The sequence below is a fragment of the Canis lupus genome, chromosome 20, assembly GCF_048164855.1.
Source record: "Canis lupus baileyi chromosome 20, mCanLup2.hap1, whole genome shotgun sequence".
Lineage (NCBI taxonomy): Eukaryota > Metazoa > Chordata > Mammalia > Carnivora > Canidae > Canis > Canis lupus.
This window is the reverse complement of record NC_132857.1, coordinates 4,307,144-4,323,845: the sequence shown is the minus strand read 5'-3', so window position 1 is coordinate 4,323,845 and position 16,702 is coordinate 4,307,144. Positions and strand designations below refer to the sequence as shown.

The 16,702-nt window shown below is 34.9% G+C and overlaps 1 protein-coding gene across 2 annotated transcripts in view; it reads right to left on the bottom strand.

Moving 5' to 3' along the window:
• CLGN (calmegin) overlaps positions 1 to 16,702 on the bottom strand; it is a 48,411-nt gene that overhangs the window by 6,054 nt on the left and 25,655 nt on the right. For both annotated transcript variants that reach the window (XM_072788296.1, XM_072788297.1), the window contains exons 6-10: positions 13,962 to 14,043; positions 12,237 to 12,429; positions 9,028 to 9,217; positions 2,103 to 2,216; positions 1,781 to 1,931 (exon numbers count right to left, since the gene is read on the bottom strand). In XM_072788296.1, coding sequence (XP_072644397.1) covers positions 1,781 to 1,931; positions 2,103 to 2,216; positions 9,028 to 9,217; positions 12,237 to 12,429; positions 13,962 to 14,043 — 730 coding nt within the window. The remainder of the gene's footprint in view (positions 1 to 1,780; positions 1,932 to 2,102; positions 2,217 to 9,027; positions 9,218 to 12,236; positions 12,430 to 13,961; positions 14,044 to 16,702) is intronic.

Sequence of the window (16,702 nt, the reverse complement as noted above, 5' to 3'; positions counted from 1 at the left end):
CTCTCCCCCCTCCCCCACCCCAGCATGCACACTCTCTCTCCTAAAAAGAAAAAAATACTGTTGAATGAAATCAGCAGTACTAATTGGAGAAAAAAGAAAACATTAGCTGACAAGAATTCATTAGCAACTTATTGGAAATAAATATTTGTTTCTTCTCATTCTGTACACAATGTTCCCTATGAATAAAACTGACCTGAAACTGCAAAAAAAGGCAAAGTGAAAATCCAACACACAACACACAGAAACTTGGGTAATTAAATTTCACTAGTAACTGATACTATTTTTAGATAAGTTTTTTTTACGTTTAGTGAAGTTATCCAAGGCAAGAAGTCATTAAAATTGCCCAAATCAGAGAGATCACGGTATGGTAAATATGAAGACACTTATTTTAATTTTTTTATAAAGTACCTTTAAAAAAATTATTTGTTTGAGAGAGAGCACAAGCAGGGGTAGGGGCAGAGGGAGAGGGAGAAGCAGACTTCTCATTGAGCAGGAAAGCAGGTGGATGTGAGACTCTATCGCAGACCTCCAGGATCCTGACCTGAGCCGGAGGCAGATGTGAAGCCACTCCTCTTATCATATACTCACCATGGGCATCAATGATCAGACATGGTTGAGCCTCAGAAAAAAAAAAAAACCTCAACATAAAAGTTCCACTAGATTTTAAATGATTAAACTTAACCAAATCAAAAAAATTCAACAATATGATTACTCATTCACTCCGCCATCATATGTATCTATTCTGTGCCAGGCACAGTGCCAGATGCTAGGGACAGAATGGCACAGTCAAGAAAGACATGGACCCTCTATTATTAAATCTAAAGCAATGAGGGAGGCAGAGATTCAACAAAGAAGTTACCAAAATAAATATTATGTGATAAATGCTATGAAAAAAAAAACAGTAAACAAATTGGAATATGTCACTGCATCCATATAATAAATATTAGAAAATATCAATGAGTAATTAAATAAAACTACAGGGTTAAATGGACAACATGGATATTTCTACCCAAAAATCTAGGTACAATCAAAAGATATCTAATTCATATTTTAAAAAATCTATAGTTTAACAGCACCAGAAAGTAAGGAGCATATTAATTAAATACAGGCATTAATTACTAAAATGTACAACATGAGGTCTTCTGATCAGAACTCATTTCTTATGTCTAATTCTAAAATAGAATAAGAGTGATCATCAGTTACCAGGGAAAAATATAGTATGAAGTCACTGATCTTTAGTTCTTAATATTATTCCCCCAGAAAATCACATAAAGAATACTTAAAAATTTTTTAAAAGTAAATTCTATGCCCACCATGGGGCCTGCACTCATGAGGCAGAAATCAAAAGTCACATACTCTATGGACTGAGCCAGCCAGGTGCCCCAAGAATACTTTACTTTTTAAATATAAATTAGTTGGAGTCTATTTTCTTTGACTTCTTAAATAGTTAATGCATACTATTACAAATCAAATTTCTAAAAGTTAACATTATTTTTAAAAATATTTTATTTATTTATTTATTTATTTATTTATTTATTTATTTATTTATTTAAGAGAGAGGACAAGCGGGGTATTGACGGAGTGATAGGGAAAAGCAGACAACCCACTGAACAGGAAGCTGGAGCCAATCCCAGGACCCTGGAATCACAACTTAGCCAAAGGCTTAACCGACTGTGCCACCCAGGCGTCTCCCAACATGACATTAATAACAACTAGATACAGAATAGAAATATCACAGCATTTTAAACTTGACTGTGGAATTGGAAGAAGTGGTTATTACCTGGTAGTTAGGATTATCTATCATTGGAGGTCTCCATACTCCTTTGTATTTGGGATTATCTATCATGGGAGGTGACCACTCACCACACCCAATTCGACATGCTGGATTAGAAATACGAGGTGCCTCCCATTCTCCATCCATGTCTTCATTCCTTAGGAAAGTAGGGGAAAAAATTCAACATAAAAGCTTTACAGACGAAAATGTGTATCTATGCATTTATAGTGACCTCAAGTATAGTAGCTTCAAGTCTCTCCTGTAAGTCACATGAACTAGTAGCACAAAGCAAGAAAGAAATTGACATTTGAAGATGAAGAATATTTACCAGTCATCAGGTTTTTCAGCATTTGGATCTGGAATAAATTTTGGTTCATCATCAAGCCAGCCATCAGGTTTAACAACACTTAAATCTTCTATTTGGGCAGGTTCACTTTCATCCCTGGAAATAGAGTATTTTGTGCCAAGTATTAATTATTCAAAAAGTTTAAAAATACATATGTTACAAAATTCAGAAGATATTCAACCGGTATTTCCTACCCTTCTGTCTTTTGTGCCTGCTACTTCCCCCATCTCTCATTCGCCAAAATCTTCTGCTAACTTGTCACTTTTTATTTTTTATAATTTGTTTTAAATTTTTTTATTTATTTATTCATGAGAGACACACAGAGAGAGAAGCAGAGACACAGGCATAGGGAGAAGCAGACTCCTCGTGGGGAGTCTGATGTGGAACTTGATCCTAGGACTGCAGGATCACAACCTCAGACAAAGGCAGACACTCAACCACTGAGTCACCCAGGTGTCCCGTAATTTAGTATTTTCATTTAAAAACACTTAGAAAACAAATTCTAAAATATATAAAAATAATCATATTAAGTACTGAATAGAACTCCTAATGATAATTTTCATCTTTATAGAAAAGTAAAAATTTTAAACAAGAGGTTACAGTATGATTTTTCAAACAAACCTAAGTAAGATAAACTCAAATAATCAACTCCCTGTAACTAAAGACTTGTACTTGCCTGATATCAATGTTATCTTAAGTCTGTCAGGGTTCAGAGTAACTATTAGAGTTTAAAATTTTAAGGGAACATTTCTTTTAGCAGTTTATAAAACAAATTCTAACAGGTATCACCAATTGGAAAAAGGTTATCATAACCCATTTCTCTTATTTAAGGGCAATCTTCTTTCTCAGCCTTACTTTTTATGGGTAAACAAATATGAAGCAATGTAAGACAATCCACATGAAGGATTGTAGTCCTACCCTTTTCTGAAAGTGAATTCATGAAAGTTATGCATTAATAAGTGACTTTTTATTAGTTTTTTAAAAAACTATACTGTTCTTCCTACCTTATAAAGGTTGTTTCCCTATTATACTATTTGCTTGAAGGCAAAGACATTTTTATCACTAATCAGAATCTCTCTTTATCTACAAGAGAGTTAACAAGTAAACACTTTTGGTTATCCAGAAGCAACACTCTTATTTCTGAGTACGTAGTAACCCCAATGTTTACAAACAAGTAAGAATTTGAAATAGGAGTAGACATTTTCCAAAATGAAGCAGAGAGAAAAAAAATTGGTTTAAAAAATGAACAGGGGTGTGTGGGTGGCTCAATCAGTTAAAGTCTGCTTTTGGCTCAGGTCATGATCCCAGAGTCCTGGGACTTAGCCTTGAGCCTCTCATCAGGCTCCCTGCTCAGCAGGAAGTCTGCTTTCCCTCTGCCCCTCCTCATCCTGCTCCTGCCCCCCCAACAAATAAAATCTTTTTAAAAATGAATAGATCCTCAGTAACCTGTGACATCATGTAAATGTAAACATACATTTTACATGATGTTCCAAAGAAAGGGGAGACACATATAAATATTTAAAGAAATAATGGCCAAATATTACCCAAATTTGATACAAACTATACAGCTATATGCCAAAAAGCTCAGAAGCAAAGTAAACCAAAGCAAACACATATACACAAAACCAAACTGTTGAAAATCAGTAATAATAAATCTTAAAACCAAACAGGAAAAAATTACATATTAGGTAAAGGAGAAAAAGGATGAGAATAACAACTGACTTATCAGAAACAATTCAAGCTTCCTCAAGACAACGCAAGAAATTATGGTTTTAAAATAACTATGGGGCAGCCTGGGTGGCTCAGCGGTTTAGCTCCGCCTTCAGCCCAGGGTGTGATCCTGGAGACTGGGATGGAGTCCCACATGGAGCTCCCTGCTTGGAGCCTGCTTCTCCCTCTGCCTGTGTCTCTGCCTCTCTCTCTCTGTGTCTCTCATGAATAAATTAAAAAATAAAATAACTATCAACCTGCAATTCAATAGTAAAAACAGCCTTCCAAAATTAAGGTAAAATAAAGTTTCAGATAATTAAAAGTTGAGAGGATTCAATGACAGCAGACATATGTCACAATATGTTGGGAAGTTTACTAGGCAGAAGGAAAATAATAACAGATGAAAATGTGTATCTACAGAAGAGTACCAGAAATGATAACTATGAGGGTAAATAAAAGAACTTTTCCCCTAATAATTGTCTGATCAAAAGACACTGACTGCAAAATAAATATATGTGGCCTTCATAGTATAGATAGAAGTAAGTGTATGATAGCAGCATGAAAGAGGAAAATATAAGGCCCTTATAAGATTAACTTAGATGTAAAGTGGTATGATGACAGTAGACTGAAATAAGTTAAAGATGAATATCATAAAACTTACAGCAACACTAAAACAGTAAACCACAGAGGAAAAGGTAATATGCCAAGAGAAAAGAAAAAATAGGAGACTAAAATAAAAGAAAACAAAATAACTCAATCTAAAAGAATTTAGGGAAAAAAATACCTTATAAAGGACCACAGAATATATGGGACAAACAGAAAACAAGTAGTAAGAAAAGAAAATAAGCATAATTTATATCCAACCATATTAATAATTACATTAAATGTAGATGGTTTAAAACACTCCACTTAAAAGACAAGCTCCACATATAGGTTGCCTACTAGCAAATCAGTTTAAAAATAAAGGTATATATAGCTTACAGGTAAACAATGGAAAATAATATTCAATGGAAACATGATTTAAAAGAAAGCAGGACTGTTGACTTAGTATGAGACTAAAACAGACATCAAGACAAAATATTACAAGAGTTTATAAAGAAGGATATTATTCTATAATAATAAAGTGTTTAGTTCCTCACATGAAATACTGCAAAAAGATGGAGTAACAGACCTTCAAAATACATGAAGCAAAAACTAACAGAATTCAAAAGATATAGACAAATCTACCATCATAGTTAAAGATTTTAATATTCTTCTCTCAGTAAGGGAACAGACTGAAAACCTATAAATATATCAACCACATGACATAGTTGACATTTGTAAACTTTCTGACAATAGAATTAAAAATTGGGAGTCAAAATGAAAATCAAAGTAATTAAACTTCTGGGGAATCCATAAATAATTGCCACCAAAGCAACACATTTAAAAACACATGAATCAAAGAAAAAAAATCACTAGTGAAATTAGAAAACAGTATGACCTGAATGTTCTTGTAGGTGACATACATTTGTGAAACATAGTTAAAGCAGTGTTTAGAGAAAGTTTATAGCTACTTCTACTGAAAGAGATTTTCTAATTTAATAAGGCTAAAAAAAAAAAGAAGCAGTTATTTGCTTCAAAGTAAGAAGAAAAAAACAAGTATTTAAAAAGTCAATAGAGGGGAAAAACTAAGACAAAAGCCAATTCTTCAAAAAATGAATAAAATTGATAAATCTCTAGTTAGACACATCAAGAAAAAAACACAAATTACCATACTAGAAATGAAAGAGGAGTCATCAGTATAGATCATTACAGATATTAATGATGACAAGAGGTGTTGAAACAATTAGACATCCATATTTTTTAAAAAATTGATCTTGATTTAGATCTCACACTACATACAATTAACCTAGAACAGAGTTTTACTCCAAATTATTTGTCTAGAAAAAAAAGCACGAATCTCTGTAACACTCATTTGGGCAAAGATTTCCTAGGTAAGACACTAAAGTCATGAATCACCAAAGACAAATCTTGACAAAGTGAACTTCATAAAAATTTAAAACTTTGTTCTCTATTAAGAAAATTAGAACAATCCTCAGAGTGAGAGGACATACCTGCACCAATTGCCTATTGCTATATAACCCCAAAATTTAGGGGCTTAAAAATAATGTTTATTACTGAAGTGTCTGATTCTGGGTACCTCCCTTACTGGGTCCTCTGCTCAGGCTCTTGGACAGGCTGCAATCAGGAATGGGTATGGGCCAGGACTGAGGCAGGGGGCTTCTGGAATAGTTTCCAACGATCCCTGCCTCCCAGTCCTCATGCCCATGTGTGTTCCTCTCCTGGAGTGTGGGTTGGATCTAAGAACTCGCTACTGATGAACAGAAATTACCGATGGGATGTTACCTCCAAGATTAAGTAATAAAAGACCAAATATTAGTGTCCTGAGGCTGCTGTAACAAAGTACTACAAACTGCAGCCTGAAAATGACAGAGGTTTATTATCTGAGAACTCTGGAGACTAGAAGTCCAAAATCCAGATTTTTGATAGGACCATGTTCTCCCTGAAGGCTCTCAGGGAGGAACCTTCTTTGCTCCTCCTTAGCTCCTAGTGTCTGCTGGCAACACTTGGCATTCCCTGGCTTGTTGATGCATCACTTTAATTTCTGCCTTAGTTGTCACACGGTGGTCTCCCTGTGTGTACCTGTCCAAATTTCCCTCTTCTTCTAACAACACCAACCATATTGGATTTAGGGCCCATCCTAATTCAGTATGACCTCATCTTAACTTGATTACATCTGCAAAGACCCTAATTCCAAATAAAGTCATAATCATAAGTTCTGGGTAGATACGGATTTTTGGAGGACACTGTTAACCCAGTATGGATTGTGACTTTCATCTTCTCTGCACCCTCTCTTCACTCGGTTTTGCTTCCTTGAAGGGAGCCTATCATATTGTGAGCTACTCTATGGAGAGACCTAGATTGGCAAGGAACCAAGGGAGGACTCTGGCTAACATCCAGCAAGGAATTGAGGCTCTCAGTCCAACAATGACAATTCAGTCCCTTGAGAAACAGAACCTTGCCAAAACCTGCTTGAGTGGACTGAAAGTGGTTCCATTCCTAGTTAAGCTTTTAGAGGACTACAGTCTCAGCTCCTAGGTATTTACCCAAGAAAAAGGAAAAATTATGTTCACACAAAGCCCTGTCCACATTTATAACAGCTTTATTCATAATTGCCCCAAACTGGAAACAACCAAAATTTCCATCAATGTGTGACTGAACAAATAAAATAAATCTCTACAAATAAATCTCTGCAATCTCTACAAATCCCTAAAACAAAACTAACTACTGATATAAGCAAAACTATGGATGAATTTCAAAAAGTATTATTCTAAGTGAAAGAAACCAGAAACAAAAGCTATATACCATATGATTCCATTTTATAGGATATTCTGGAAAAGGCAAAGCTCTAAAAGACAGAAATCAGATCATTGGTTACAGGAGATAAGGGTGGAAGGAACTGATTACAAATACAAGGGACCTTTTGGGGGTGATGGAAATATTCCATATCACAATTGTGGTAGTAGTTACATCACTGTCCATGTCTGTCAATACACATGGAACTGTATATCTAAAATAAATGAATTAACCTACATGAAAATTATATTTTGATAAATCTGACATGCAATTAGAATCCAGGAAATATAAAAAGGTCAATATTTGCTGACAACGAGGACTGCTGCAACGTTAGCCTAATATTGAAAATCAATCACCATAATACACTATACTAAAAAAATAAAAGAGAAAACCCACATGGTCATCTCAACAGCTATACAAAAGCACTTTATAAATCCAACACCCAATTATGGAAAAAAAACACAAAACTCATTAAACTAAGAACAGAACTTTTTAAAATCACAGTGAGTGGGGCACCTGGGTGGCTCAGTTAAATGTCCAACTCTTGATTCTGGCTCAGGTCATGACTTCAGGCTTGTGAGATGGAGCGTGGATCCTGCTTAAGATTCTCTTTCCCCCTCTCCCTCTGCCCCTTTCCCCTCTAAAATAATAAAAAATAAGATCATACTTACTATCTATACCTTTGTGTAGTCCCCTCCCAAATGTACCAGGCAGGTTAGTCCGAAATGTGACAAACAGAATCAGCTGAGGTGCTCAAGTGAGGACAGGTCACTTCAGAGATAGGTTATAAAAGACATTATAATTTCTGTGGTTGCACTTTCTCTCTCCCTTCGGGGGAACCAGAAGGAGAGGCCACCTGGCGAGGCACTGAAACTTCGTGACAACAGCCACATAAGCCAGCTAAAAAGTGAAGCGGATCCTCCAGCAGCTAGAGTCAAACCTTCAGATGAATGCCTGAGTCCAACCTCAGGAGAGAGCCTGAGCCAGAACCAGTCAGCTAGCCACTCCCAGTTTCCCGACCCCTAGGAACTGAGTGAGTTAGGATGAGCCAGGGTGAACAAAAATGGTATCTCTTGCCATCTGAGCTCAAAGCTATGGGAACTCAGGAACTGAGTACATTTAAGGAAAAAAAAAAAACTCCTATTCCTGTAGAATGAAAACAACACAAATACTCAGCTACACAATCTAGTATGAGTGAGTCCTATATAGTTGTACACGATCTTGAACATATGGCTATTTTAAGGCCAGTAATCATTAACTGAAAAGACTATATATTTCATACAGAATACATGATAAAGATCAAACTAGGAATTAAAATTAAAGTGTTGGTATTGTAGATTCACGGAATCCTCCCTATCCTCAGCATTAGAAACATAAAAAATATTGAAAAAGACAACAAAATTAAAATATTAATTAAAATGAAAATTAAGATCATTAAAAGGTAAGGATATACAAAAGCTATTTTGTTTTTTTGGGGGGGCTGGTGTATAAGGGTAGAGGGAGAGAGAGAGTCTTTAGCAGGCTCCATGCCCAGTGCAGAGCCCAACGACCCTGAGATTGATCTCAACCCTGAGATCATGACCTGAGCCGAAATCTAGAGTCGGGCAGATGTTTAACCAACTTAGCCACCCAGATGCCCCAACAAAATCGATCGTAGAAAAATACTTCACCCCAAATAGTCAAAATATATAATTTTGATGTTTAAAAGAGTATGCTTCACTGGTTGTAAACTTCGCTTATATGCAGTATCTCATTACTGAATTACACCAGCTAATGCTTTGCTACTGAATTCTTCGCTTACCAGTCTTCTGGTTTGACAGCAGAAGGATCAGGGATTTTTGCTCTTTCATCCCATTCATCAGGCTTTTTATCACTGGGGTCTTCAATTTCTTTGGGAGGATTGATAGGAGGAACCACATCTTCTAGGAGGCTTCCTTGGTTTACAACTACTTGATCAATTAGTACTTCAAATGTGTCATCTGGATTCATCACTAAAGACCAATTTAAATATATTATTACACTTATCAGAATGACTGACATTTTCAAGACCATCTTCTAAATAATAAAATTACCCTAAATTCCATGGGTAAATATTTTTCTCAACCAGAAATAGAGGAATTACAATATATTCAATCAAAACATCCTGAGATCACCAGGTATAATGTTTTCTAAAACCAAAGATAAAATTTTGTCTTAAGTAATAATAATTTAATAAAATCCTCCATTACTTCTCAAGTAAAGAATAGCCAATAGCTAAGTCAGTTTGGCACTCACACAACCAGTCAACTTCACTTTTGTGTAATTACAGAATGCAACCCAATCTTCTTCAGCATTTCAAAATAACTTTTTTGAAACCATCTCAAACTTCAAAAGTCACCAAGTGCACTGTAAGGAGCTTTTTTCAAGAACCACTTGAGAGTAAGTTACTGACCTCATATACATCATCCTGGAATGCTTTAATGTATATTTTCTACATACGAGGACATTTTCCTACGTAACGCCAATCTAGTTACCAAAATCAGAAAATTCACATTGATACATTACTACCATTTCCTAGAAAGTTTTAAAGTTCATTAACACTTCAAATTCAATGATTCATACACTGTAGTGTATCTTAAGGCTGACTGAAAATATTCAAGCTCACACTCACGTTTGTTCGGAGGTGAGTTCTAACTCTCTAAAAGTACTCAAGCCAAAAGTTTCATAAAGAACCCCCTTTTCTATTGTAATGACAAAATAAAAGGTCTCTCCTCTTCCTGTAAATTTGGGAGATGGGGTCACTAATAAACTCTGTGTCTTTGGAAAGGATGGTAGATGAAAACAGATACCTAGGATTTCCTTTCAGTAAACTAAGGCAGTGGAGCTGTCAATGAATGTCAGGGCCATCCTAACTTAATTAGTAAGTGGGCTACCGCTTCCTGAAGGAATAGTTGTGAGGCAAGACCAATTTCCAGAGGTTTTAGTTACAACCCCAAATTACTTATCTCGGAATTAATACTGCAATTTATACTCAAACGCAAATGACACAAACACACTCAATGTTCTCTCCCTTCCCTTTTTCCTTCAATATTTCCTCTTCTATTATAGCCGAGAGTATAAAACTATACTATACACAAAGGAAAAAGTCAAGGTTTAAGCAGAGCTAAGAGTAAGATCTTAAATGTAAAAAAGTATTAGATTTTTCCTAATTCAAAAAAAGGCATTTCGCAAGAAAAATCTTGAAAAGAATGTGAATAGATTCTGCAACTGAAATTCTTAAAAAATTACTTAAAACAAAAAAGCATCTGACAAGTATTCATATGTGAAAAAGCCATCTTTGTCTAAAACTGTTATTAAATATTTTACATGAATTTGCAATGAAAGGCATTGGAGTATAAAGCCCTTAAAGGTACTCCGTAAGGTTCTTAAAACAACTACAAAATGATGTTATAAAAACATAATAGTAATATGGAAAATTGTTTCAAAAGTCATTCCATAATCCTAATACAACAAAGTTTTTGTGTAAAGTAGTAAGAAAAAAATGTTTAAGAGTCAGATTTGAATTTCAAGTCCAGTCTTACCAGTTACTTTTACTTCTTAGAGCAAGTTACTTACCCTAAGTTAAGGTAAAATAGAAACTTCTCACCTCACATGATGACTCTAAACTAAGTACGTGCTATGTGTCAGGTAACTAATGACAATTAATCCTTTTTTTTCCTGGTCTTTCTGTTTGTATAAATTGCCTAATGGCCACTATGATGATGTACCTCCACTTTGAATCTCATTTTCTTTTAACATTTTAAAATTATAAACATTTTCCCCTGTTGCTAAATACTTCCAGTTATTATTCTCGTACGTAAAATTCCCACTGTAGGATTCGAGCTGCTTTAAATTTGCAGTATATTTTCACACATAGTGCATTTTGTTTCTTCTGGGTTATTTTCTGTGGATAAATTCCTGAAAACGGAATTGTGGTTTCTAAACACATAAACTTACGGCCTTTGATATATTACACCAAGTTGCTTTTCACCAAGTTTGTACAAAGTCTAATGAGATTCATTTCTTCTGTTCTAGTTACAATTTCTCATTACTTCTACAGCTTATGTGGCCCAAAACATCCAGTTCCTGTTTTCTAATTTCAAAAAAAAAAAAAAAAAAAAAAAAAAAAAGCTCTTGGGTATCAATGCTGACATTAAAAATAAAATCGGTCATTGCCTTGGCAGATGACATGAATGTTATGAATGTTTCTACAACTGTAGTCTTTGGAAAGGAAACTAAAATACCAAAAAATAAATAAATAAATAAATAAATAAATAAATAAATAAATAAATAAATAAATAAATAAAATACCTTAGTCCTGGATAGAGTTGTCTAGTCAGGTTCCGACGTGCTAGGATTTTAAACAATCATGGAAACATCAAAGTTCCACAACCATACGCACTTGGTAAGAGGAGAAACAAGCCCTTGTAATGTTCCTTCCCCTTAATGTCTATGGAAACTCCTATTTCCTAAAGTAAAGCTGGGTATGGGGACATAATCGTTGCTCAATGCTTTCTCTTTCAAAGTTTAAATATCTGTGCCACAACAACCATGAGGTAGGACTGAACCGTAATCACAACGGTCTATAAAGTCTAAGCTTCTTCACTTGGCATCGAGGACCTTCCTCTTTCACCTTATTTTCCAGTTTCCTGTTCTTACGGCACCACTAGTGTCACAGCACCTGAAACATCCTTTTCTTCTCTTATTTTCCATGTTCTATCCACACTTTAGGACTAATTCATATATAATCTCCTTTACTAAGTTTTCTCCGAGTCTCCAAACTGGAAGTAACATTGCTTTTGAACTCTCACCTCATCTGCACCTCTCATACGGCACTTTACTTTCTACCTACACTATAAGCATTATAATTATCTTGAAAAGAGAAGCTCCTTAAGGGTAGGATCCATGTTGGTTTCTCCCAAAGCACCTGCCATGAAAATGTCAGTAGTCAGTAAATATTTTTGAGTTAATGAATTAATTAAAAGGATATACCAAGGGTATAAAGATGAGTCTTCCTGTCTGTAAAGAACTTTTTAAGGTCTACATCTGGAGGTTTGGCATGTTTCTCTTCAAAAACTCCAGTTTTAGGATGTTTGTGTCTGAAGATGAAATGAAGTTTATAATCTTCTCCACATTTATCTGGTCCAAACATAATGGTATAGGATGTTTTATCATAAAAGTTTTCCTTAAAAGAGAGATGAGTGTTGGGATTAGTCCAGAATTAGAGAATTTAATGAATCTTCCTATTGTATCCAATTGAGTAGAGGTCATAAAAATGTATTAAATGCTAATCCACCAAAGCATTATTTGACACAAATGACAATAAAGGATGTAGAGAAAAGACCATTTTTACTTCAAAAACAGATTTTTTTTAAAAATACACATGCTCCTTCCTTCCTGAAAATGTAGGAGAAGCTGAAACCACCCTAGCAACATCATAATAAGCTTTAATTACTTTATGTAACTCTGTACTATTAATATTTTGTTAAGAAAATTAAGCATAGAGGAAAGCATACTTATGACCTTAAGACTACAATAATTACCCATTACTGTTTTTCAAGAAAACACCAGGAAACGACCTTCCTGAGCACAGAGTGAAGAGAGATTCAGACACAAAAACAGACACAGAGACACGCTCCCTGTTTTACTACTAGTAGTTTCTCTTTATTTGGCCTGGTCTATTAGTTAAAAGCATAGGATATGTTGTCAGATACTGGGGTTCAAATCCTACCCCTGCCACTTAGCCAGTTGTATGTGGCCCTGAGTAACTTTCTTAGCTTTTGTTGTCCTGTTCCCATTACTTCTCATATATGGAAGTAATAGTTGTACCTACCTTATAAGGTTTCTCTGAGGATTAACTGAGTTAATCAGATAAAATGCTTAGAAAAATGCTGAGCATTTATTATGCCATTATACCTTTGAGTCATAGTCCCCTGACAGTGCCCAAAACAAGAGCTTCAACCTACACTGCAACATTCACTGGCCTCCCCTTTAACTAATTTTAATAATAGTAACATGGATTCTCTAATCCATGTTTTTACAGCCTAGCCATGGCCCTGCATTCTGACAAATATGTCACCGGTGTTCCATTTTCCTTATTCTGTTACGCAGAAGCCCCGACACAGCCCCCCGCCCTGCAGAAGAATGCGACAAGAAATGTCTCCAACCCAATACACTTGCTTCATTATGAAAACATTTCTAACCCGGTTATTTTTTTGTGGACTGCCAACTCCTGAACCGGCCCACCTTTTTTATTAGGTTCTTTGGCCATTTCATTTTACTGCTTTGCTCTGTTATTTTACTTATCTGAGCCAAACTTTTGATTCTTAATTTGTAAAAAAAAATAAATATAATAATAATAATAATAATAATAATAATAATAATAATAACTAACTGATCTCTCAATGACATTTATAAGCACCATGGTATTTTTTTACTGTATTATAGGGCAAATTTTATTATGTTGCTAAAGATTATAAAACCAATGCCATAAAAAACAAAAAAACAAAAAAAAAACAAAACAAAACCAATGCCATCAAGTAACATAGCTACGAATGAAACTTAAAGGCACACTCTTAAAGTTATACAAAGTCACCCTGGTTAAAGATTTTTAAGGTTCTTTTTTATTTCAGTTGATAACAGAAATTTCAGTTTTCTTAATTACTCCTTAAAAATATTAACTTTAATAAGGTTTTCTTAAACATTAAAATATCATACCAGATTCAAACCATCAGTGTCTGCTAGGAGTTTAATGTATGCACCTCCACAATCAATACCATCTTGAAAATTTACTTCATATCTAAATGAAGGGAAAAAGAATCATACTGCTGATAAATAATTGCTAATTGCTCTTCAAAATCTATGTATTACTCTCAATTCATTTAACATAAATGTTTTTACATTACCAGAAAGCTCTCACAAAGCATATCTAACAACATGTAGGGAATAAGCTGAAATGTTTTTCTATGCACATCCTTAAAATATTAAAAATAGAATGATTGCCATCAACTATAGAAAAGCCAACCAACTCATTGAAATATTTTTTCCATCAAAACTGCTGAATTAAGAATAAGATACTTTAAAAATATAATAGGAAATTTCAAATTTAGATAAAGTATACACTATGCATATTTCTTTATAAAAAAAAAAACAAAAATGATGAGGACCATAGCTATAGTAACAGATTTCTAAGAAATTTCTGATAGATACATCCAGTTCACTAATTTGTATTTTAGTTCAACTACATCTAAACCATATTAAATAACTTGTACATTTAATTAAGTACCTCCAGCAAATAAATTTCATGATCTCAATCAATAACCTGGACTATTTTCAGACCTTAGCAGTCAGGAAATACAGAAAAACAACTGAAAGAGTAAGCTGATGTGAGAGCCTTTTCATGGATTTACAACGCTGTGATTTTCAGCAAAAGATTTTTTTGTTGTTTTGTGTTTTTAAAGGAAATAGTCTTGTTTAGGCAGTAGATATTGGAAGCAGTATCTGGGAGAAATTTTTGGTAAACTGATGAATTACATGTGAAATAATCAATGAAAGAGCCCTCAGGGTGAAAACCAGTAAGAACCAAAATGGTTGTTTACTTGGTTTGGTGAATTAAAAGAAAGAAATGAAAACCAGAGAAGCAACAGGAAACAGTGCTAATTTTTTTTTTTTTTTTGTGTAAGAATAAATTTTATTTTTTTTTATTTTTTTTTATTAATTTATTTTTTTTTATTGGTGTTCAATTTACTAACATACAGAATAACCCCCAGTGCCCGTCACCCATTCACTCCCACCCCCCGCCCTCCTCCCCTTCTACCACCCCTAGTTCGTTTCCCAGAGTTAGCAGTCTTTACGTTCTGTCTCCCTTTCTGATATTTCCCACACATTTCTTCTCCCTTCCCTTATTTTCCCTTTCACTATTATTTATATTCCCCAAATGAATGAGAACATATAATGTTTGTCCCTCTCCGACTGACTTACTTCACTCAGCATAATACCCGGAGCACAGGGAACCAGTGCTAATTTTAAGGAAGGGCTGCAGTTAAAAATGTCTCTAAAAAACTTCAGTGATACAAAAGTAAAAATAAACAAACAAAAAATAGCATACAGAACTCTTGACAGTTTGAACCTAATTAGTGTATATATTTTGCACTGAAAAGAACAAAGGAAATACGGTAAAATTTTAAGTGATTGTCTGCATTGCCAGATTATGGGGTGATCTTTTCCCCCACTTTCTCCTCTGCTTCTCAAGAAGCCTACAAGCGGTGATTACAAGCATGTACTGTGGAGCCAGAGACCTGAGGTTTATTCTTAATTCCGCCACTTACTCTAGCAACACCTAGGGTAGGGCAAGTTACTCCAGCTTGAGGACCTCAAAAGATTGTGATGCTTAAATGATAATGCCACACGTGGCGCTGGATGGATGCCCAAAATGTTAGCTGCTATTATGATCAGAAGAAAGGGTTTGTTCTTCTCTACTTTTTAAATAAAGGACAGTTTGTTTTCCTCAAAGCCTTGTCACTATTTTTATTCTAGGCAGCGACAAAGAATTTTTTTTCTCATGGAACATGTTCTTAGAGACTATAAAGTGGGACCCTTGGGGGGCTCAGCGGTTTAGCACCTGCCTTAGGCCCAGGGCGTGACCCCGGGGTCCTGGGATCAGTCCAGCATCGGGCTCCCTGCATGGAGCCTGCTTCTCCCTCCGCCTGTGTCTCTGCTTCTCTCTCTGTGTCTCTCATGAATAAATAAATATAATCTTTAAAAAAAAAAGACTATAAAGTAAAAGAAATGGTGCATAGGGGCAATTAACAGTAAATGTTAATTATTTTAGGTAAAATAAAATAAAAAGATAGTTTTATTATAGGTGATCTAAGGACAAAGTGTTCTGTGAAAACGTTAAGAACTGAAAAAGATAATTTTGTAAACTGTGTCTCTAAATATAAACATAGCTTTGTGGTTGTAATATGCCTAGATCCAATTATTGTGTCTATTTCTTAACACTGCAAACTTTCAGAGTTTTCAAATCATTAACTTGTGCCCAGTATAAATGATTCATAGATTAGAGATCAGTGAAATGTGTGTTATTAGTCACAGGGAAAAGGAGGACGTGTAAGAGGATGTGGCACTCTTATTTTGAGTCAGAGCATCATTCCCCATACTGTCCTAGGAGGCAGTAATTATGGTTAGGGGGAAAGTTCTGTGGTCAGATACGTCTGGAAAACACAGTACTGAAGTCAGAAACAGGTTTTTGCACGCAGAACTTCTCCAACTCTTTAAAGCGCAAGCAAATACGCTTCCCTAGACCTGCAGATAGGACACTCTTCATTTCTGAAACTTACGTGATCCCATAATGCATATTAACACATACACCATTTGAGAAAAGCAGCTTTAGAGCAAAGTTATATTATGAATTCATAGTATTTTTATTAATTTAAAATCTATTTATCCCATTTCATTTT